At 33.9% G+C, this 24669-nt stretch overlaps 1 protein-coding gene across 7 annotated transcripts in view; it reads right to left on the bottom strand.

Annotated features, from left to right (window-relative positions):
• LOC127283019 (transcription factor collier) overlaps positions 1–24669 on the bottom strand; it is a 119553-nt gene that overhangs the window by 62854 nt on the left and 32030 nt on the right. For all 7 annotated transcript variants that reach the window (XR_007843281.1, XR_007843282.1, XR_007843284.1 and 4 more), the window contains exons 5-6: positions 22524–22597; positions 21065–21133 (exon numbers count right to left, since the gene is read on the bottom strand). Coding sequence is in view for 3 of the 7 variants with exons in the window: in XM_051307659.1 (XP_051163616.1) it covers positions 21065–21133; positions 22524–22597 (143 nt within the window). In the remaining 4 variants the exon portion in view is untranslated. The remainder of the gene's footprint in view (positions 1–21064; positions 21134–22523; positions 22598–24669) is intronic.

Here is a 24669-nt window from a genome sequence, read left to right as displayed (position 1 = left end):
GTCTGAAGCAATGTGTGGAGAAAAGATAACTTTTTAGATCTAGACACGTGACAATCTGTACGCGTTTGTAAGAAACCCGTAAGTTTTCATTTCCTCTTCTTTCTTTCTCTCTTTCTTCTCTCTCTCTCTCTCTCTGCCTTTAACTCTGACACGGACGCATCGTATTCACCCTGATAGTGAAGAGAAGGGACCCAGGACGACCAGGCTATTCTCTGAAAATCCAGCGATTCTTTCGGGCGTCTTCGGAGATGATATTTACTCGGATCAATCCATATGGTCTCCATGGCAACCGGTCAGCCTGGCTTGTCCACCCCCTGCAGACCAAGTCCGGAGGTTACCGGCTGTTCGAACCGACGAATGGACCCGGGTCGTGTTTGCTGGCGATAGCGAGCGGGGGTATGGTCTCTTGCGTACCTCTCAAAATTTGCCTCGCGCTCGCGAGAGAAAACAGTTTCCAACATAATGATATAAAGAAACCCCTTTATATTTTCAGAAAAATCCAAGGCACTACTTTCTAAAATCATCTTATCAAATTATAGTTTCTTAGAATTATGGTTTACGGATTCATTATTATCATTCAAATTATTAGTTATTTCTATTCAAAGATTTTTTCTTATTAAATAGAATTTTATTTACCAATTATTTTTTTTCGTAGTTATAATTCTGGTGAGGAGTTTAAAAATAAGAATGAACGGTAGTATTCTACATGCAAATTTATAGAGAGGTTCTTTCGGACACGAGCGCCTCGAGGGGACCCCCCCCCCTCTATATTCTCGAGGGATAGGTACAGCCGCACCAGGACTAAGAGCGCTTCCTTGTACTGTCACTCCTTTACTTTTCGAATCAATCGCATAAATCTCGCAAGCATCAATCGACCTTCCCATAGTAAAAAAAAAAAGAAGTCGTTTTATATACGAAAATCTTTTATTTCCTTTTCTTGTGACACCTGTCTAAAGTTGTAATTCCTTGTAAGAATATTTTGTGTCGCAAGTTTCTCTTTTTTTTTCGTTTCTGTATCATTTTTATAATAATGGTATATCAAATTGATTTTTTGATGTCAAAATTTTGATTTATTTGTTATAGCAGATTTAGGGTCTGTAATTAATTTCTTTGTAGTTTATTTCAATATTTATAAATATATATAGCTAAAAGCTGCGGGATAAAAGACAAAGTGGCATGGCAGGTAGCATCATTGAGAATTGTCTCGAGGCAATGATTGTGGTTACACAAGGAGATAAAGCAGTGGATCATCATTAACCTGGTCGGCGCAAAACAGTCGACGTCTGATTGACAGGGTGTGCAAAGAGTTGGCGTTTTTCCTAAACCTGCCTTTTGAGTTCCCGGTATACACTCTTGAGGAGAGAAAGAAAAATATATACGAAACAAGGTGAGATAAAGCGAGAGAAAGAGAAAGAGAGATTGCTATACGGGACTGATGGACAACATCCAAGAGGCGCCAAGCAATGTGAGCTATTCGGCTCTTATTTTATGCTTGTTTCGCACATTATTACACACTTACGTTGTGTGTGTGTGTGAATTTCTGACACTGTCGTCTGCCTTCTGCCGATAACCAAGGCGAATTCCGAGATGTCAATTGACGACGACCTCGCATCAGTGCTTTTTCGAATACTCTTATTCCATTCTTCTCGATTCGTCGTCGGGGTAATCGGCAATACGCAAGAAGGAGATACATTTTTTTTTTTAAACAAAACTACTATAGCATCCATTTCTCACAAAAGCATACTTTTCCTTCTATGCACATCTTGCTATTGCTTCTTATTCTCCATTCTTTTTCTCATTAATCTCTCAGTGGCAAATAATTTCTTTTTCTATTTTCGACGAATTTTGGTTTTCCAAGGTACTGGTCCATTTGGAAACCGCAAGACAATTAATATCACACGATCCTGTTCAACCACTGGATAGTCAGATACAAATTGATTTTGGCTTTAGTATGTGATCAAGTCATTCTTCTCGATTGCTTCTAAAATTAATCATTTCGGGAAAATAAACAATTTTGGTTTGAAATTACTGACAAGAAAATTACAGCAAAAAATTGCACTAATTTTCGGGGTTTTCATTCTTTATAAATTGATAAACAGCCAGATGATGGGACAACTGTCCGGAGTGTCAGTTATCTTTTTTTTTTTTAAACCCAGAGTGGCAGGAGAACAATGGGATGATACATCCTCACCACATACGGGGCACACACTTTATACAGGCGCTGCATCAATATAACGCTATTGGCATTAGATGCAAGAGCACTGGCGTTTCGAGGCCCTAGAAAGTAATTGAGTTGGCCACGCGACTCTTCGAGTGGCCCCCTGCCTATATAATACAAACAGGGTCCCTAGGCGGTACTTCTTCTCCCTAGTAACCACCTGTTTCGAGTGTCGTCCGCTTATACGAGTTCACGTTGATACAAATCACATAAAAACTATTTCAATTACAAATTTGTAAATTTTTATTTATTTTCCTATTGAAATTCATTTATAATTCATTTTATAATTTTTCTAATTTTTATAATTTATAACTTTATAATGAAAAAAAAAATTATATCTAATTAAAAGAGAAATGTAGGCAAATAGAGGGATTTTTTCATTGATCGTTTTGACATACGGTCAACGGGTATTCGGTACGGGTTTTATCAACCCCTTTTGCTTATATCTTCACCACAATCCCCTATATATAGTAGACACTCAGTTTGTTTGAACTTCTTCTTTTAGAGAAATAAGCAATTCATAGCAAGCTATTATATATTTAGAATTAACATTTATTGATGCTATAATTAAATAAAATGCTCTTTCGTTGTATATGTAATAATTTTTTTTTTATTTCCGATAGGAGCAACAGCATCCGAACTACGATGGACCAAAGAGAACAACTAATTTTCCAGATCCGGGAATAACAAGAGAGTTATCTCAAGATAATTCCGAGGATATAATTCTGTAAAACAAGGGATACTTTTTGATACTAGGACTCACAGCATCCGAGCTACAATGGACCAAAGACAAAAATTTTCGAAAATTCAAATTTTTTATATAAATTTTTGGAAATACCTCTGGAGGTATATTAATATAGTGCTCTCAAAAAATGTATGAGTTACTTTTGGATAGGACGTACAGCATCCGAGTTACGATGGACCAAGGAGAACAACTAATTTTCGAGATCCAGGAATAACAAGAGAGTTATCTCAAGATAATTCCGAGGATAATTCTGTAAAACAAGGGGTACTTTTTGATACTAGGACTCACAGCATCCGAGCTACAATGGACCAAAGACAAAAATTTTCGAAAATTTAAATTTTTTATTTAAATTTTTGGAAATACCTCTGGAGGTATATTAAAATAGTGCTCTCAAAAAATGAATGAGTTACTTTTGCATAGGACGCACAGCATCCGAGCTACGATGGACCAAAAGAGGACAACGAATTTCGGATCCGGAAAATACAAGAGAATTATCATAAGATAATTCAGAGGATAATTCTCTAAAAGAAATGTATGGAGTACTTTTTGATAGTAGGACACACAGCATCCAAGCTACAATGGACCAAAGACAAAAATTTTCGAAAAATTAAATTTTTAATAAAAATTTTTGGGAATACATCAGGAAGTATATTAATATATTGCTCTAAAAAATATATAAGGCATTTTTTCATAAGACGCACAGCATCCGAGCTACAATGGACCAGAGAGGAAAACAAATTTTCGAAATTTAAAATTTTCGAGTTCCGGTTATTAAAAGGAAAGTTATCTCAAATTCTCTAAAAAATGTATGTATGGGACACTTTTTGATAGAATGACACACAGCATCCAAGCTACAATGGACCAAAGAAAAAAAAATTTCAAAAACTATAATTTTCTATACAAATTTTTAGGACCACTTCAGAATGTATAGTGCTCTAAAAAAATATTTGAGCCACATTTTGATAGGACACACAGCATCCGAGCTACAATGGACCAAATAGAAAAAAAAATTAAAATTTTTTGATAAATTCTGTCTTTAATAAAAAAAAGTGTCGATATTTGCCCTATATAAATTTCCCTTTAAATATATATATATATATATATATATATATATCTTCAAATTCAATTTCTCTGGAGATTAAAATGAAGAGACTAAAATTGACTAGTATTAACATAAAGTAATGAGATTAAAGTATAAAGAAAAGTGGCTAACATAAGATTAAAAAAAAGGGGATTAAACTATACTGAAAGAAAGTATATATATATATAGAGAGAGAGAGAAAAAGAGAAAAAAAAAGAAGAGAAGGATGATATAACATAAAGAGATTAAAATATATAAAGAAATGATTGAAATCGCAGAGAAGCTTTCATAACAGTGTATTAAATTTTAAAAAGGTGCACGATAAAATGAAATTACGAGAAATCGATTTCGCGGATAGAATTGGGGGCATGCAAGAGGGGGTGGGAGGGGGAGGGGGGAGCGGTTGGTTGGTAGGTGGTTTTGAAGGGGATGAGGACCGAATGCCATTTAGAATCATCCACCGTGTCTCAATCTGGAAGTCACCCTTCCAGTCATCGTCGAGCCGTGACGGTTGGCATCTGTTCTATATGAGGCGACTACCCTTAGATTTTGTATATACATCCTGACACTAACACCAAGACAAGACGCACCAAGGCCTAAGGAGCAAAACCAATGATCGCCATCGCAAAATGTCAAGGGTTTCTATATACAATAATGTTAAAGTGACTATGTTCTCTATTTTCGAATTTGTGCCACGAGCCAGCACACACACACACTTTCCAAACCATTTCACATGGTAATCGGCTGGAAATACTTTCTTGTTGGGCGTGCTAAGTGATTTCAATATAAGTGGAATTATTCTCCATTTTTTTTTTTTCAATATTTTTATTCGGAATTCAGAATTTTTATTTGCTCGAATTATTATTTTGCAGAATTTTCATTAAATCGATTTTATATTACATTTTATAATGAATGACATTCTTAGAAGGTGAAAAAAATAAGAAATTTAGAAAAAAGGGTGTAATTGTTACGGAATGACCCCAAAAAAATTCAAAAAAAACTGTTATAACTTCTAAACAAATTATCGGATCGTAACGAAACTTGGTAATCATGTTCTTTGCAATGAATGACATCCTTTAGAGAAAGGATAAAAAAAATAATGAAAATGAAATACAAATTTAGATAAAAAACTTATTATTACGAATTGTCTCCGAAAAAAATCCAAAAAAACGTTTATAGCTTCTAAATAAATTAACGGATCCATATCAAAATGATTTGATATTTTCTTCGCACGTCATTCATTGCAAAGAACATAATTACCAAGTTTCATAACGATCCGATAATTTCTTTGGAAGTTACAATTGTTTTTTTGAATTTTTTTGGGGTCATTCCGTAACAATTACACCATTTTTTCGCCTTTTGGATGACATTCTCATTAATTAAATAAAATTAAAATGAAATTTAAATAAAATTTAATTCCATCGTAAATGGAAAAAAGAAATATCTACACTGTAAAAAAAGGTACTAAAATAGTACCGATTTTAGGTATTAAAATAGAACCAAAAGGCAATTCAGTACCTAAAGTTGGTATTAATTTAATACCTCTCGTTTTACAGTGTATAAATTAAATTTATTATATTCCAAAAAACAAAAATTCTTTACTATTTCGTTTATTATTAAATTAAAAAAAGAAAAATGCCATCAGTATATTGAATTACACTACTTGTGCAAGCAATGATTGTTTCAACACACTCTTAAATAATGAAAATCTCAGGAAAAGCATCTTGGTAATTCGAGAAACCAAAAACCGAGTGCGGGAGAAAAAAAGTATCTGCGGGATGAGAAATGAGAGAAAAAGAATAAGAGAAAAAAAGGAAGTTCGAGTATAGCTGAGAGGAAAGGAGTAAAAAAAGAGAGAAAGAGAGAGAAACGAACAAGACAATGCTACTTCTATCCTTGCGAGAGAGGGGAAAGGGGGGTTAGATCGATGGCGATTTTTCACTCACTTAGCTTGGTGCGCATCAATATGCATTAAGCTGATCGGTCCTCCCTATTGGATTCTTCTTCGCTTTCCAAAAAGAAAAAGAATTGAAAGAAAGCCAGCAAAAAAAAAAGAGAGAGAGAGAGAGACAAAAATTATTCAAAGTATAAGAGAAAGAGAAGAAAATTGCACGCCTAACCAAAGAGAGTTCTTAAAAGATATATTCTTTAGAAAATAAGGATAGTACCATATCGAGGTATGGGTAATTCTCAACAGTTGGAAATAACCGTAAGAAAATTGTACTCAAAGTATTGCTAAGATTTTGCCACCTTCATGGGACTCTAGAGTGTCCTTGAGAATCTGCACAGGTTCTCTTTTAAAGGTTCGCGGTATCTTGGCTCATTCTCCTGTTTTTTTTTTTTTTTTTGCCCCCTTCACATTGTCTTGAAATTCCACAATTAAAAAAAAAAAAAAAACTTTCTTTAAAAAGCTAAGAGAAAAAATTGAATTTTTCAATTGAAAACACAATGAAATATTGGTCAGGATCAGAAAATAGAGTGTTTAACATAAGTTTTCCATTAGTAGGCAAAATAGATCAAGATATCGGTAATATCCAATATACATTCTGTATACGTATTTTTCGCGAGTTGCCACCACATTAGTATTAAATTTTCTCTCTCATTCCTTTTTGCCAACTGAATTCACAAAAAAGAAGAACTTTTTTTATTTTGGTGATTTCGCTAATTGGATAAATTTACGATATGGTCCATTTCTGATCCACTGTATAGAGTAAAACTGCAAATCTTTTATAGTATATTGCGCACGTATAATGAATCAACCACCGGAACTGTTCAGAATTTCTAAACTTGAAGATGATGATGCCCTGTGTATATATATATATATATATATATATATACAAGATAGGAATTGGAGAGACGAAGATGACAACGATAATGAGAGCAAGAAGCGGCTATCGAGAGACAAACCAAACCATTTACGATCGACTCTCAAGTTCGGAATACTTAACTAAGTGCGCAGGGCTAATTATCCAACAAGAACTTGAGCTCGACCTTTCAGTTTAATTTAGATATACACCCCGATTCGATACTGTCTATTAATTACCCCCTTTTATACCAGCGCGCTTAATTTACGTTATTTTTAATTGTTTTCGCATTTTAATTCATCACTATTGTTATTCACTTGCTGTTTTTTTTCTATTTCACGTTTACTAATGAATAATTGATGTAGACAAATAATATTCTTAATAATAAAATAAAATAGAGAAGAATAAAAAATAATAATAAAGAAAAAAATAAAAAAATAAGGAAAAAAGACTGAATAAAAATATCTGATATTAAAAAAAAATAATATTCCTAATAATAAACAAATAATACAGTACAAATAATAATTTCCGTTGCTAAGGAAAACCTGTCATGGAAATTGTTGCTATGGAAACGGTTGCTATGGATACAATTTCCATGGAAACGTTGCTATGGAACAGTTGCTATGGATACGGTTTCCATGGAAACTGTTGCTATAAATACGGTTGCCATGGAAACAGTTGCTATAAATACGGTTACCATGAAAACGGTTACTATGGAAACGGTTGCTATAAATACGGTTACCATGGAAACGGTTACTATGGAAACGGTTGCTATGGATACGGTTTCCATGGAAACTGTTGCTATAAATACGGTTGCCATGGAAACAGTCTCTATAAATACGGTTACCATGGAAACGGTTGCTATAAATACGGTTACCATGGAAACGGTTACTATGGAAACGGTTGCTATAAATACGGTTACCATGGAAACGGTTACTATGGAAACGGTTGCTATGGATACGGTTTCCATGGAAACTGTTGCTATAAATACGGTTGCCATGGAAACGGTTACTATGGAAACTGTTGCTATAAATACGGTTACTATGGAAACGGTTGCTATGGATACGGTTTCCATGGAAACAGTTGCTATAAATACGGTTCCCATGGAAACGGTTACTATGGAAACTGTTGCTATAAATACGGTTACCATGGAAACGGTTGCTATGGATACGGTTTCCATGGAAACTTTGCTTTAAATACGGTTGCCATGGAAACGGTTGCTATAAATACGGTTACCATGGAAACGGTTACTATGGAAACGGTTGCTATAAATACGGTTTCCATGGAAACTGTTGCTATAAATACGGTTACCATGGAAACGGTTGCTATGGATACGGTTTCCATGGAAACTGTTGCTATAAATACGGTTGCCATGGAAACAGTTACTATAAATACTGTTGCCATGGAAACAGTTGCTATAAATACGGTTACCATGGAAACGGTTACTATGGAAACGGTTGCTATGGATACGGTTTCCATGGAAACTGTTGCTATAAATACGGTTGCCATGGAAACAGTTGCTATAAATACGGTTACCATGGAAACGGTTACTATGGAAACGGTTGCTATGGATACGGTTTCCATGGAAACTGTTGCTATAAATACGGGTGCAATGGAAATGGTTTCTATGGATAGGGTTTCCGTGGAAACAGTTGCTATGGAAACGGAGGCTAAAGTTTTCGGGCCTGAGCCACGAAACACAAAAAAGAATAAATAAAAATAATAATATACAAATAATAAAAATTTATAATTGTCAATTAAAAAAACTGAATTTATTTAATGAATAGAAAATCTTTGTTTGATTTGATTGTTCTTTGGTTGGTTAAATTTTGTGATTGCCAAAACCGAAAAATAATTAGCGGGGTAAATATGGTTCCCTATTTATCGAACGATTTTTCGGTCCAATGACCAAATAGTTATTCCTCTTTGCAAACGAGAAAACACATATAAACACATTTCTCTATATATATATATATATGTGTGGAAATGTATCAATGTATTAGATTTACGCATACAAACGTGTTTATGAGTTCACTGTTCATCCATTTATTTTCGGGGGTTAGGGAGGGGAGAGGGGGCTACATGCAGAACGAAGGGTGTGACACCCTAACTATATGGGGCCCCATATGCTCTCTTCAGTAAGGTCTATATACCATGGCTGAGTATGTTTTGATTTCCCTAATAGACGCATTGGAAAATAGGTCCTATATAGTACCAGTCCAAATGTGACGCACCCCATCGAAAAGTTTAGTTATTTTTGGAAGCCCACTTTTTTAACGATCAACAGAGAAAAATAAACAAACACTACATCCACGTTGCACAATATATAAATTTTTTTTTTTTTTTTTTTTTGAAAATCAGATAAAATAAAAAATATATCAAAAATTATTGGAAACAATTAAATTATTTTATTTTTTAATTAAATAAATTAATAGGGCAAGAATTAAATTAATAAGAGGAAAAAAACGAAAATGTATAGTAAAATAAAAAAATAAAAAATAGTAATATAAAAAATAATATAAAAAAAATTAATAAGCTTTTGTTAATAAAGTATTTAATAATTTTTTTCTGAAACAAAGTTAGCGTGTTTTATTTTTATATATATATGTACTGACAACGTGGAGTGTTTGATAAGTTGTTTGATTTATATCGTGTGATATAAAATGTAATGCGTCGAAACCTATTATTTGACGCCTGCTATCAACCAAAAATCATTTCAATGATTCTCGTCAAAATGACTACATATATAATACCTACACATGTCATAAATAACCATTCTCATATTTCTGATTAATAAGCGTGTATAGGATGATAACGTCTAATGTACATCCCTCAATTACGAAACTCGTTAATTTTTCTTCCACTCGCTTTTTAATTTTTCCAAAAAAAAATTATATAATTTCCATTAGGATCATAAATATAAATTAACTCTTATCAATAAAAAAAAAATACTTTTTCATAATTATGAAAAAATTTCATTTAATTTTTCTTTATTTCAAATATTTTTCGTTAAAAAGAAAAAAAAATTTTTTCCCGCATGTAAAATAATTTTACAAAAAAAATTTTTAACAAAGAGAATTGATTTTCTATACGAAAATAAATTCAGTTTTTAAAATATACAAATTCATGGATTCAAATCAAATAGAAAATAAAACAATATTCGTATAATAAAATATTGAGAAAATGGAAAAAATATTTCAATAGTTAATGAACAATGAATGTATATAAATAAGAAATAAAAAAACAAAATCGAGAGTAGAGAAATCATTTGGAGGAATTTCAAGTAATGTAAAATGCATGACAATTTGGTAAACAAAAAAAGAAAGGAAAGCAAAAAAAAAAAAAAGGAGAAAAAAATAGAAGTAGATTCTTGTATCATGTTGATTCAAGAGGATATATATTGGAAAGAACGAAGAGAACATCGTGGTAGTGGTTGGTCAGATTTGCATGCATCAACGTGACAAGCGCGACTGATTGTCAATCCGTACGTCATTGTGACGTCACTCAAACCACTCTACCACCCGGATGTCCACCACGAGTCGCAATCAATTAAGGTAACGATTGATTGTTACGCGTTTCGACTAAAACGCTGAAAATATTGTATATATATATATATACCACCGCGGACTATATATATATATATATATATAATGCTCTAATATTTAATCTTTTAACAATTTAGTTCCCCTAAAAAAAAATTTCGTAATTATATATAGAACAAATATATTTCCATTTATTTATTACTATTATAATTATTTTTTTCTTTTTTTTAATTATTGAATAATTTTTATTCTTCATTGGTTATTTGACTAAAATTTTACAACCGTTTGAACCAATCAAAATGTCAATTACAATTTTTTTTTGGTAATATTCTTATTTATCAATTTTTATTTTCATGTAGTCGAAATTTTCCCCTACCCACAACACAATGGATATTCATTTTGAGAATAAATTATTTAAAATGATAAAGAGTAGAGGAAGGGAGTATATAATACCAATTGGCGGCAAGATTCGGTGAGAGGACCAAAATCAGAGGGGTTGTGAGAGAGAAAGAGAGAGAGAGAGAGAGTGCCGAGGGTATAACCCTATGATCGATGCGCTGGAATTAAGGGGATGGCGCGCGTCGAGCGAAACAAAGTTAACCAATCACTATCTAGCGAAACGGCGCAGTTTTTATCGTTATTGGCTGACGCTTTTATTCGCCGTGTCAACCCGTTTATTCGCATTTATTTTACGCGCAATGTGCGTGTTATTTATTATCGGTTTCATTTTTTTTTTCCCACCGGTAATTTCTAACTAAAATTTAACCTTATTTCTTCAAAACAGAAAAAAAACCTGAGCTCAAAATGAATAACGTACCTAGATATAGTATGTAAACTTGCAGCAACTTTGCGGCAAGCTTGCCGCGCAATATTGCCAACCTTGCACGGCAAACTTGCCGCAAACTCCAAATGTCCCACCTGACCCAAGCTTGCATGGTAAACTTAACGGATGATTGCAATGTAAGGTTACTGGAAGATTGCTCTGTAAGCCTACCGAAAGATTGCAGTGTAAGGTTACTGTAAGGTTACTGTAAGGTTACTGTAAGGTTACTGTAAGGTTACTGTAAGGTTACTGTAAGGTTACTGTAAGGTTACTGTAAGGTTACTGTAAGGTTACTGTAAGGTTACTGTAAGGTTACTGTAAGGTTACTGTAAGGTTACTGTAAGGTTACTGTAAGGTTACTGTAAGGTTACTGTAAGGTTACTGTAAGGTTACTGTAAGGTTACTGTAAGGTTACTGTAAGGTTACTGTAAGGTTACTGTAAGGTTACTGTAAGGTTACTGTAAGGTTACTGTAAGGTTACTGTAAGGTTACTGTAAGGTTACTGTAAGGTTACTGTAAGGTTACTGTAAGGTTACTGTAAGGTTACTGTAAGATTGCACAATAAGATTATCGGAAGATTACTTAGTAACCTTACACTGCAATCTTTCGGTAGTCTTACTGAGCAATCTTCCAGTAACCTTATATTGAAATCTTTCACTAAGTTTACCATGCAAGCTTACGTACTATCTAGGTACGCATGTACGTACGTAAATTTTGAAGTGCAACAAAAATGTGCCTCGTAGGTGGCGCCACGTTCAATGTGGCGTCACATGTTCTATGGCGTTTAAATCATTTTTAACTGTAACAAAAAATGAGACCAGATTTTTTCTATGTGACACCAAAAAAATTCTCCTAGTTCACTATTGGCGCAGTCAATTTTTGACAAGGCTTATTTTGTCAAGCGATAAAAGAAAAAGAAAAAAAAGGTGAAGAAGAGAAAAAAGGAGAAGAAAGATCCTTGCGTAATTATGTAACACCATCAGTCTCATGGGATTTGTGAGACAGTAGAGGACCGACACTGGCGCGCGGACCACGACAATGCCATTTTAATTATGCATGTTAATTGCTTTCCGAGCGTCCACTGTATTATACGTACGCTTCTCTAGGCACTATACATACATAGATATATATTCACACACACGTCTATCCTCACCTTCTGTTCATATACTCTCTAAACTTGGAAACTCGAGTGTGCTTAAATTTCACTCAAGGTAAAATGTGCAGTGATTCGTGTGAATGCAGTATAGTACTCTAACCAGCAAAAATTTAACGAAACTGTTACGAAAAAAAAAACGAATCCTCAAAATAAAATTATAACAATTTTTAATGGAAACAAAAAAATTCATAATATTCCTTACGTGCTACTTGGGATTGAAGAAAAGGCAAAAAAAATAAATAAATAAAAATAAGTACCAAAAAAAAAAGGCGACAAAGGAGTGAAATTGTGGTAGAGACGACACGCAGTTTCTCATTGTTTATACATATATTATTTAGAGGTTCTCTTGATTCAAAACTCGCGTTTTTTTTTGTACTTTCTGGTTTACACTCGAGTGAGCATGTCACAATTCAGGATGGTCGCTTCAATCAAACTCGGTGTATTGATATCCCTTGCCTACAATACGCCCACTATTGTTATTTGCCAACATCTATATATATATATATATAGTAGACGAAAAATCTATTAGCCTACTTTTCATACATAGAAGAAAGCGACAATGAAGATTGTATATTCTATTATTCACAATATATATGTTATAAAAAAAAAAAACCTCCATATCTTTGCCATCAAGGGACTTTTTTTTCAATTAGGGAAAAAGATTTCAGAGGGCCACAAACAAAAAAAAGATCCAAAAAATTGATTCCACATGAAATTAACTTCGAGGGCGTTGCAAGTGACACGCGACCCATAACCACACACTGTTATATATATATATGCATTTATCCTACAAAGTGGCTATTTGTTATGTGCGTGTTGCATACGTCAAACGAACATTTTTCTCTATTAATTTTGATATTACATAATTAAAAAAAAAACATCTTCTTGTTTAAAAAAAAAATTATAGTAAAATTATAATAAAATAAAATTTTTAAAAACCAAATGATTTATTTTCAGGAGAAATTTGAATTTTTAATTGTTTTGTATTTTTTTTTTTTTGATATTTAAAATATCTGTTTCGACATGAAGAAGAAATGTAAAGGTGAATTTAATAGAATAGCGTGGGATGGAGGGGAGAAGATTTTCTTGAGAGGAATAATATGGAAGACAGTGGTTGAGATCCACTGAGAGCAAGATGTCCTCCTGAAGACTATCTCGGCCCAGGGTCCCGCGGGAAACCTCTTCCTACCCGACTACGTTCCTATCTCAAGACACTATAGCCCTATTCAGATACCAGGCTCACTCTCTACTCTACCACGTTAGCCAGGATACGAGAGCCTGGAGAATCCAGCAATGTTTCCTAGTACGGGCCACCCCGTTTGTATATATATATATATATATATTATGAGAGAGCGAGAGAGAATCAAGAGGATGAGTATATTGCTGAGTACAAATACTCATCCAACCCCTTGTGTATCAAGGTGGATACTATATATATATATATATATCTCCTAGACAACGTATTTTGCAAGCCTAAATATCCCTGGATTCCATTCAGCAAGTTATCCCTATACACGTGTAACTTCATATCATCGATATTTTATATAAATATATTATACTCAAGCAGCACGAAATATTACCTTAATATCAAGGTAATATTACATCTAAGATTTGTAATATTACAGTTATCTTAAAATTTCCGTCTGATGATAATATTACATGAAATAATGAGGGAATATTCCAAGTAATATTGAAGAAATATTACATGTAATATTGAGGGAATATTCCAAGTAATATTGAGGGAATATTCCAAGTAATATTGAGGGAATATTACATGTAATATAGAGGGAATATTACCTGTAATATTGAGGGAATATTCCAAGTAATATTGAGGGAATATTCCAAGTAATATTGAGGGAATATTACATGTAATATTGAGGGAATATTACCTGTAATTGATACATGTCACTGATGGGGGTAACGAGAATTCATAAAGAATGCAAAAACTTTGCTACATCTTCATGAATTCTTGTCCTTAGCCGAGTCATTGGTGACGTGTTTTTCTCTACACTTTTCCAAACATCCTATCGGCGCGCCCCTTTACACTCCACGCTTTCCACTCTTCTCCCTATTCGCTCTCTCCACTTTCGCCTTACGGCCCATCTCTATTCATCCTTGCACCTCCCACTCTCAACGCGACAGGCCCTTTGCTTTCCTCGCGCCACTTCTTTTAACTTTCTGTTCGCCGGATACTTTTCCGAGCCGAATTTTCAATTATTTATTTAAATAAAAGGTTATGTTCGAAGTTTGATGTGTTTTTATATCTTGTAGATCATTTATAGCATAATTTATTATAAATAATTATTGTATCATAATAAATTATTATTAACTAATTATTAATTATAATTGTTATTACAATAATTATAATTTGTTAATTGTTAATGGTGGATATTATTGTTATAGTGATTTATAATTTATAATGTTATATATATATATATATATATATATATATATATATATATATATATATATGTGTATATATATATATATATATATATGTGTGTGTGTGTGTGTGTGTGTGTGTGTGTTTAATACGGATAATATTATATTGTTAACTTATAGTAAATATATATTATGTTACACATACATATCTGTATTTGTAACATATTATATTAATAAACTATATTTTAATATAATAATATTATTATCATATATCACACTTATTAAGTAAGATTAGTTATTAATTAGGTTAATTAGGAATGGTTAAGCAGGGATGTGAGAGAATTTCGGGGATAGAGGTGAATCTCGCGAGAAGACGCGCGACTTGGCTCTTGACTCGCGGTTTTCCGCGGGTCAAGAGTAAGAAGTGCATAGACGGAAGATTTGCCCCTCTCTTGGAAAATTCTCCCACTATTTTCGTCGTTTTGGAAGAGTCGTGGGCTATAAAAGCCGATGCACTGGACCAAAACGTCAGTTCTGTTGCAGAGCTCACTCAGGGTTGGTTGCCTTCCCTGCCTAGCCTACCCTATACTACGCAACAGCTTCCTACTTAGAAAAATTCCGAGTTAGTGGACTTAGAAAAATTTCTACTTATTCGTACTTAGAAATTTTTCCGAGTCTTGGACTTTGAATTTTTCTTCGCCTTTCGAACTTAGAAATATTCTACCCTTGTGGGACTTAGAATTATTTCAACAAAGTGTACTAAATGAAAATAAACGATCACTTGTAAATTGACTCATTTTCATTCACCCCCCCCCCCCGGCACTAACTTGAATTTCGATCACCACCATTATTGAGAATAGTTGCTGTTCTCAATAATTGAGGTACTTGCCAGAATAGAAGAGTTGCTTTTCTATTGTGGGGTGGTGAATCGACTCGCGAATATGATACCTAACCTATAAACTACTTTTGGACTCCATAGTTTCCACACTGTCAGTCGGTAGTTTTTTTTTTAAGCTTTGTATCACCACCATTATTGAGACTAGTTGCTGGTAACAATAATTGAGGTGCTCGTCACAACGGAAAAGTTGCTTTTCTCTTGTGAGGTGGTGACACTCTCTCTCTCTCTCTCTCTCTCTCTCTCTCTCTCTCTCTCTCTCTCTCTCTCTCTCTCTCTCTCTCCCTCCCTCTGTTCCAAACTTTAATGAAATTAAAGTTACTCGGCCACTATTTCGCTGTACCTTTGAATGCTCCCCATTGGTTATAAAAGTGAAAATAGATTTGGCCTTTGGCCCGGTGGCTCCCTCTACAGTGACCGGTGTCAAATTGGCGCCCAACGTGGGGCTCGAAGACTTTCTTTCGTGTCTGAACGGATGTTCGGATGGACCACCCATTAATGAGCGGTCTCACACTCTTTGCTGAGCTAACCAAACCCATGTCTCAAATAGTTTACAAAATTATGTAGACTAACTTTTCAGTTTTCTTCCCATCACTTAAGGGGGGGCAGTCTTGTAAGATTGACCCCATTAACCCCACTCAGTTTCAAGAATACACTTCCGGGAGTGTTCTCTAAAACCCGGTGGCGCCCAACGCTTCCCCTCTCTCAACTAAAAAGCTTCTCCTCCAGCCGCAAAAGCTTTAACCATTCTCTCAACCAAAAAGCTTCCTTATGAAAAGCTTTCACCTCTTCTTAATCCAAAAGCTTATTCCCAAATCGGAAAAGCTTTCGCCTTCTTCTAAACCAAAAAGCTTCTTTATGAAAAGCTTTCACCTCTTCTCAACCCAAAAGCTTATTCCCAAATCGGAAAAGCTTTCGCCTTCTTCTAAACCAAAAAGCTTCTTTATGAAAAGCTTTCACCTCTTCTCAACCCAAAAGCTTATTCCCAAATCAGAAAAGCTTTCGCCTCTTTCTAAACCAAAAAGCTTACTCTCAAAAATCAGAAAAGCTTTCAACTCCATCGCAACCAAAAGCTTCTTTAAGAAAAGAGCTTTCACCTACTCTCAACCAAAAGCTTACTATTAAATCAGAAAAGCTTGCACCTCTATCTCAAACAAAAAGCTTCTTTATGAAAAGCTTTCACCTTTTCTCAACCAAAAAGCTTATTCCCAAATCAGAAAAGCTTTCACCTCCATCTCAACCAAAAGCTTTTTCCATTAAAAGCTTTTCCCTTTTATCTGTTACCTCTACTATAAATTATTTTCGAAAATAACTTATCTATGCACACACTATGTACCCACAGCGCCTTTTGACTAATTGGGATACAGTCAGCTCGAAGCCATACCGACTGATTTCTCTCATACAGGAGGCGCTGCTGAGCAAGACAGTTAGACCATATAGTATCCTAACTCTCGAATCCCAACCTTTTCGTGCACTCAATCCTGACACTTTGATGTGCTCAGATGAAGAGTACAAAAATCTTGATCTCTTCACCATGCGTCAAAGAACCCTAGCACTTAAACCTCACATTTTCACACTCTCTTCTCATCATTCCTCAACTCAAGTTCTATACCCAAGCAGGCGGGGGTAACCTTTCTTCTGGTAACCCCATCTCATACGTCTGTGATTGAAAATCTTCGCGCTACCCTGACTAATCATCCTCAAAGGTACCTTTTTCCATCAACTTCGGTAAAAGGGGGATATCGCCTACACGGCTCATGGCCAAGCGAAACAGTCCGATCGGAACTTTTCCTTGCACGCCAGCTTGACGTAGCTATCTCTACTTTTCCGTTGGGCCAAGCATGGTCCATACTTCAATAGGCACAATGAACTGAACAAGTTCGATGACCTATTCACCTACGATGACTGGACACCAGGAGCCAGATAGTTCAATACCAGATAGTTACCAACAATTGAGTCTTCTGCTGACTACAACTTCTTTCTCCGATTTCAAAAAACCGTTACTACGAACGTTCTTATTCTTATTTCCTGAACAAGGAACGGATAGAGAAGGCTTCACTAGTGACATTCAGAACACTAGAACACTTACCATAAAAAGCACAGATCGATCCCACTTCTATAATCTACTAACGAGTTACGAACCTTTCATAAGGTTTCGTCGACGGCCACATTACCACCATTACGTTGTTACTCCTGCTAGAGTAATTTTCTAAGAGACTCCATCAAAATTGAGGGGGATGACAGATGACCCGGACGGGTATCTAATCATGAGGCTGAACAAGCCTAAGCCGTCAATCCTCACAATTTTCAAGCGCCTCTACTCCTAGTTCTCAGCCTTAGACTGCGGGTCGACCCTTTCCCCCTGTCTAAACCGGGCCAACTCCTGCCCCAGCCAGCGCAGTTGCCCATCACACAACACTAGGATAGAGCAGCTTTCGGTCCCTCGGACGAGGCGACCATTGCAACACATGCAGCTGAACAAGCTCGTTGCACATCTCAAAACAAATTCCATTACCCACCATCATGGAAAAGGCCGAACAACGCTCTCTTGAGGGGGATGACTGCAGCGATACCTGTGGCTGAACAAGCTCAGCTATCCAACAGCCAACCACTCATCATCCATCCAGCGGATGCAGAAAAGGATCAACCACTTTGTAAAATCTTGTACTCATCAAAATCATGTTTTCAAAAAAAAAATTCTGTTACATCGACATCACTCGAACTTCGAACAACCTTTAGTAAATTTTAGTAACCAATCGTGACCAATGCCTTCCTAAGGGGGGGATTGATACATGTCACTGATGGGGGTAACGAGAATTCATAAAGAATGCAAAAACTTTGCTACATCTTCATGAATTCTTGTCCTTAGCCGAGTCATTGGTGACGTGTTTTTCTCTACACTTTTCCAAACATCCTATCGGCGCGCCCCTTTACACTCCACGCTTTCCACTCTTCTCCCTATTCGCTCTCTCCACTTTCGCCTTACGGCCCATCTCTATTCATCCTTGCACCTCCCACTCTCAACGCGACAGGCCCTTTGCTTTCCTCGCGCCACTTCTTTTAACTTTCTGTTCGCCGGATACTTTTCCGAGCCGAATTTTCAATTATTTATTTAAATAAAAGGTTATGTTCGAAGTTTGATGTGTTTTTATATCTTGTAGATCATTTATAGCATAATTTATTATAAATAATTATTGTATCATAATAAATTATTATTAACTAATTATTAATTATAATTGTTATTACAATAATTATAATTTGTTAATTGTTAATGGTGGATATTATTGTTATAGTGATTTATAATTTATAATGTTATATATATATATATATATATATATATATATATATATATATATATATATATATATATATATATATATATATGTGTATATATATATATATATATATATGTGTGTGTGTGTGTGTGTGTGTGTGTGTGTTTAATACGGATAATATTATATTGTTAACTTATAGTAAATATATATTATGTTACACATACATATCTGTATTTGTAACATATTATATTAATAAACTATATTTTAATATAATAATATTATTATCATATATCACACTTATTAAGTAAGATTAGTTATTAATTAGGTTAATTAGGAATGGTTAAGCAGGGATGTGAGAGAATTTCGGGGATAGAGGTGAATCTCGCGAGAAGACGCGCGACTTGGCTCTTGACTCGCGGTTTTCCGCGGGTCAAGAGTAAGAAGTGCATAGACGGAAGATTTGCCCCTCTCTTGGAAAATTCTCCCACTATTTTCGTCGTTTTGGAAGAGTCGTGGGCTATAAAAGCCGATGCACTGGACCAAAACGTCAGTTCTGTTGCAGAGCTCACTCAGGGTTGGTTGCCTTCCCTGCCTAGCCTACCCTATACTACGCAACAGCTTCCTACTTAGAAAAATTCCGAGTTAGTGGACTTAGAAAAATTTCTACTTATTCGTACTTAGAAATTTTTCCGAGTCTTGGACTTTGAATTTTTCTTCGCCTTTCGAACTTAGAAATATTCTACCCTTGTGGGACTTAGAATTATTTCAACAAAGTGTACTAAATGAAAATAAACGATCACTTGTAAATTGACTCATTTTCATTCACCCCCCCCCCCCGGCACTAACTTGAATTTCGATCACCACCATTATTGAGAATAGTTGCTGTTCTCAATAATTGAGGTACTTGCCAGAATAGAAGAGTTGCTTTTCTATTGTGGGGTGGTGAATCGACTCGCGAATATGATACCTAACCTATAAACTACTTTTGGACTCCATAGTTTCCACACTGTCAGTCGGTAGTTTTTTTTTTAAGCTTTGTATCACCACCATTATTGAGACTAGTTGCTGGTAACAATAATTGAGGTGCTCGTCACAACGGAAAAGTTGCTTTTCTCTTGTGAGGTGGTGACACTCTCTCTCTCTCTCTCTCTCTCTCTCTCTCTCTCTCTCTCTCTCTCTCTCTCTCTCTCTCTCTCTCTCTCTCCCTCCCTCTGTTCCAAACTTTAATGAAATTAAAGTTACTCGGCCACTATTTCGCTGTACCTTTGAATGCTCCCCATTGGTTATAAAAGTGAAAATAGATTTGGCCTTTGGCCCGGTGGCTCCCTCTACAGTGACCGGTGTCATAATATTGAGGGAATATTACCTGTAATATTGAGGGAATATTACATGTAATATAGAAGGAATATTACATGTAATATAGAGGGAATATTACATGTAATATTGAGGGAATATTACCTGTAATATTGAGGGAATATTACCTGTTGCACGCAAAGACATTTAATTCAATGAAAAAATGTTAACGAGGCGGGAATCGAACCCCGAACCTAACGCACAACAGTCGAGAGTCTTAACCAATAGACCAATTATTGTACTTGAAATATTGGTTAAGCATTTGGCAAAATATGAATATCTAATTGTAAGCAACAAGAATAATTATATTCTATATTGATTTGAACCAAATATAATATATTTTGCGTTAAATAAACGTATATTTGTCTCACAGTCAACTAACCCAATTATTTGGGATAATTAAATATTTTTATTTAAATTAAATAAAAATTTTAATGAATCAAATAAATATATTTATTACCTAGTGAGGAAAATATACCATTTTTCTTGATTTAGTATATAGAATACGATCAAATATATTTTCTATAAAGGTTTTTTTTTTTTTTTTTTTACCAACAGATTTTGCAAGATGCTTGTGCATTTTTCATCTTGATATCACATTATCGAATCTATAATACTAGAGTAGAATCGATTTTCTACAAAGTTTTCCACGACTTTCAAGTGCGAATCTTATGAACGACTTTATTTTATATGGGTTACTTCTATTTTCTCTCAGTCACTTTAGTACACACACAGACATACATACATGTATATAAACATAGAGAGAAGGGAAATCAATTATTAAACTCACCGATCGATGATAACTGGATCACTTGGAGTTTCATTTCTATTTCCACAGCTCTTTTTATCACAGCAACGACTAGAACAATCATTTAATAGGTTTTTCAATTTATTGTTTTTTAAATAGAGAAAAATTACTACAATTTAGTATAATTGTAACTAAATCTGAATTAGTAACCATTTTGACTAATTTTTACTTTAAAAAAATGACTAATTGTTAATAGAAAACAACTAATTAACAACATTATAATGAATAATTATTATTTTTTACTAAAAAAAAAGAAAGTTAAAAATATGTAAATTATTTTTTAATAGAAAAAATTTAGTACTACTGTTATACTTATTCAAAAGTTTGTTAAATATTTTGTTTTCATTGCCCGTGCATAAATTTTGCCAGGGCCCAGATCGGGGCCGGATTAGGCTGCCCTATTAGAGAATAGGCACGCCTGGGGGTCAATTACGTAACTGTTTCCGGATCCCACATTCCGGATCCCACTTTTCACATTTCGGATTCCACTTTTCAAATTTCACATTCCAAATTCCTCTTTCAAAATTCCGTATTTTAGATTCTAGATTCTACATTCAGAATTCCGGATCCCACATTTCGTATTCCAAATTCTGGATCCCACTTTCAAAATTCCGTATTAGGGATTCCATATTCCGGATCCCACTTTTCATATTTCGGATTCCACATTCCGTATTCCACTTTTCATATTCCGGATTCAACTTTTTACATTCCGTATTCCGGTTTTTACATTTTGGATTCCACTTTCAAAATTCCGGATTCCATATTACACAATCTGAAAGTTAAGTTCGGAATGTGAAAATCGAAATATGGAATACGGAATGTGAAATGTTTGATTCGGAATGTGTAATCCGAAATGTGAGAGGTGTAATCCGGAATGTGGAATTCAGAATTCGGAATACGGAATGTGAAAAGTGGTATCCTGAATACGGAATTTAAAAAATGGAATCCGGAATGTGGGATCCAGAATATAGAATCCGAAATGTGAAATACAGAATGTAAAAAGTGGGATACGGAATTTGGAATTCGGATTTGTGAAAAGTGGATTTCGGAATACGGAATGTGAAAAGTGGTATTCTGAATACGGATTTTGAAATGTGGAATCCGGAATGTGGGATACAGAATATGGAATCCGAAATATGAAATACGGAATGTGAAAAGTTGGATCCAGAATTTGAAATTCGGATTAGTGAAAAGTGGATTCCGGAATACGGAATGTGAAATGTGGAATCCGGAAAAAGTTACGTAATTGACCCCCAGATGTGGTTCTGATTAGGAAATTCACATTTTCTAGTCGCCCTAATTTGGTCCTGATCAGGCGTTGCGTTTCATTCCCTACTAGGGCCCTGGTAGGGCAATTTCTACACGGATTATTAAATATCACTAAAATTATATTTGTTAATCATTTAATTAAGTAATGGAGAATTATTGTTAAATTACTCACCTGCACATGACTTCGTGAGTCAGCAAAACACGACACATCTCAGGATTCTTATCCTGACCCTCGTACATAATAGCCTGGAACAGAAAAAAAAAGACTCATTTATGACAAAATAATAAAAAGTAGCCATGTTATTAATATTATATATATATTGATTTTTTTATATTTAAATTATAGTAATAATAATAACAATAATAGACAAAAAATTAAAAAAAATAATAATAATTAAAATCGGTGGTAATTATAGAAGAAATAGAAGAGAAATTAAATGTAATCTCTCCAATTTCATAAAATTAGTCGACTTTGAGATAAATTGAAAGAATCATTTAGAAAACTATGAATGTTACAGACAATGAGAAGTTTGGTGTCCGCATGGTTGGAAATAGAAGGGCGGGGGGTGCGCGGATGCGTCCCGCAGGACTAGATATAAGCCGTGGGCGTCGAAAGCAAATCCGTTAAGCTTCCTTCACGACCTTCTGATTGATTTTTATTTAATGACAACACGTTGTTACCCTGTATTCATGTATTTATGGATTGGGGGGAATGCTTCGGTTGCAGATTACCCTTAGAATATAATAAAGCCTTTTGCCGCGCTCGAGAATCTTCCTTTTGGCTTTGATGTTATGCTTTCGTGAAGCCTTTGCCAATGTTATACATATATATAGGAAAACTTTACCATCAATTACAAGAATATACTTTTCAAACAATTTCAATTCTTCATTTTTGGATAAATTAAATTTTATAGTCAAATTTTCTTTACAGATAAAATAAAATAAAAAATAAGCCAGGGTCCCGATCGGGGACGAATCAGGCTGCCCTATTAGGAAATGAAACGCCTGATGTGGCCCTGATTAGGAAATCGACATTTTCTGGTCGCCCTGATTAGCGTTTCATTCCCTACTAGGGCCCTGGTAGGGCAATTTCTAATTTAAAACAAAAAAATAGAATAATTTTTTTTCACTTGATCGCGAGAAAGGAGGGAAAAAATATATATATAGCTTCCCTTTGGTTTCGTGTATCGTGGTTATAAGAAGATCAAAACTTATTAGTCTCAGGAAATAATTAACATAAGTGTTCATTATATATGAAAATGGATCTTAAACATTCAATAAAAAATTTATTTCTTATATTTTTTATAATTATAATTTTTTATAATCTAATTAATTAAAAATTATTTAACTAAAAATTCAAGAATTGAATAATTATTTTCTTTCTTCAATTGCATTTAATTAAAATTTTTACATTCATTCTATTTTCTTTCACTTTTCTCACAAGCGGTGAGAAAAGTATATATATATATATGTATAGTATTTTATGTACTTGCAATTATTATTTTATATTATGTGTTTCGCACCTGTAAACACATTTTCACGAAACAGTAATCACTGTTTAAACACGAGTTGAAATATATATATATATATGTATATACATTCATATACATATGTATAGTCAATGTCATTTGAACAAAACACGCGACATTATTTACATGCTGGCTATTATACAACCAGTTTCATTTACTTTTCTTCCCCTGTTTGGATCAACAATTTCAAGCAATTATTTTTTACAAGCCTCTCATTGCTCTTTTCTATATATTTATGACTTCTGCGAAAGTCTATTAATTTTTTTTCTCTCCTTTTTTTTTTTTGCTAAATACTTCAATTATATCATTTTGAGAATTATAATTATCAAATTCGCCGAAGGTGTAACATTTATATTTACACAAAAAAAAATTGCTGCATAATTTTTAATTTTTTAAAATATATAATCAATTATAATAATTAGAATTATTATCTATTAAGTATAATTAATTAATTATTATTATCTATTAAGTATAACTAATTAATTATTATTATCCATTTAATAATAATTAGTTAATAATTAATTATTATCCATTTAACAATGATTACTGATAATAAAAATTAGCTTGTACATTAGTAATTAGTTAATTAGTTAATTATTACCAAACTAAACTTTAATTATTAATTAATTACTAATTATTATTAATAATTATTTGTTTTCTAATAATTATAAAACTGTGATCTGATTTATAATAACACAGATTTTAATTTTCCCAATTTTCTTTTGCAATTATTTTTTAAAGTTAGGAAAAACGAAAAAAAAGAAAAAAAAAAGAAAAGTGTTTCAAGGA

The sequence above is a fragment of the Leptopilina boulardi genome, unplaced genomic scaffold, assembly GCF_019393585.1.
Source record: "Leptopilina boulardi isolate dan_hultmark-lab unplaced genomic scaffold, ZJU_Lbou_2.1 LbouV2_305, whole genome shotgun sequence".
NCBI classification, from domain to species: domain Eukaryota; kingdom Metazoa; phylum Arthropoda; class Insecta; order Hymenoptera; family Figitidae; genus Leptopilina; species Leptopilina boulardi.
This window is presented reverse-complemented; position numbering and strand designations above follow the sequence as displayed.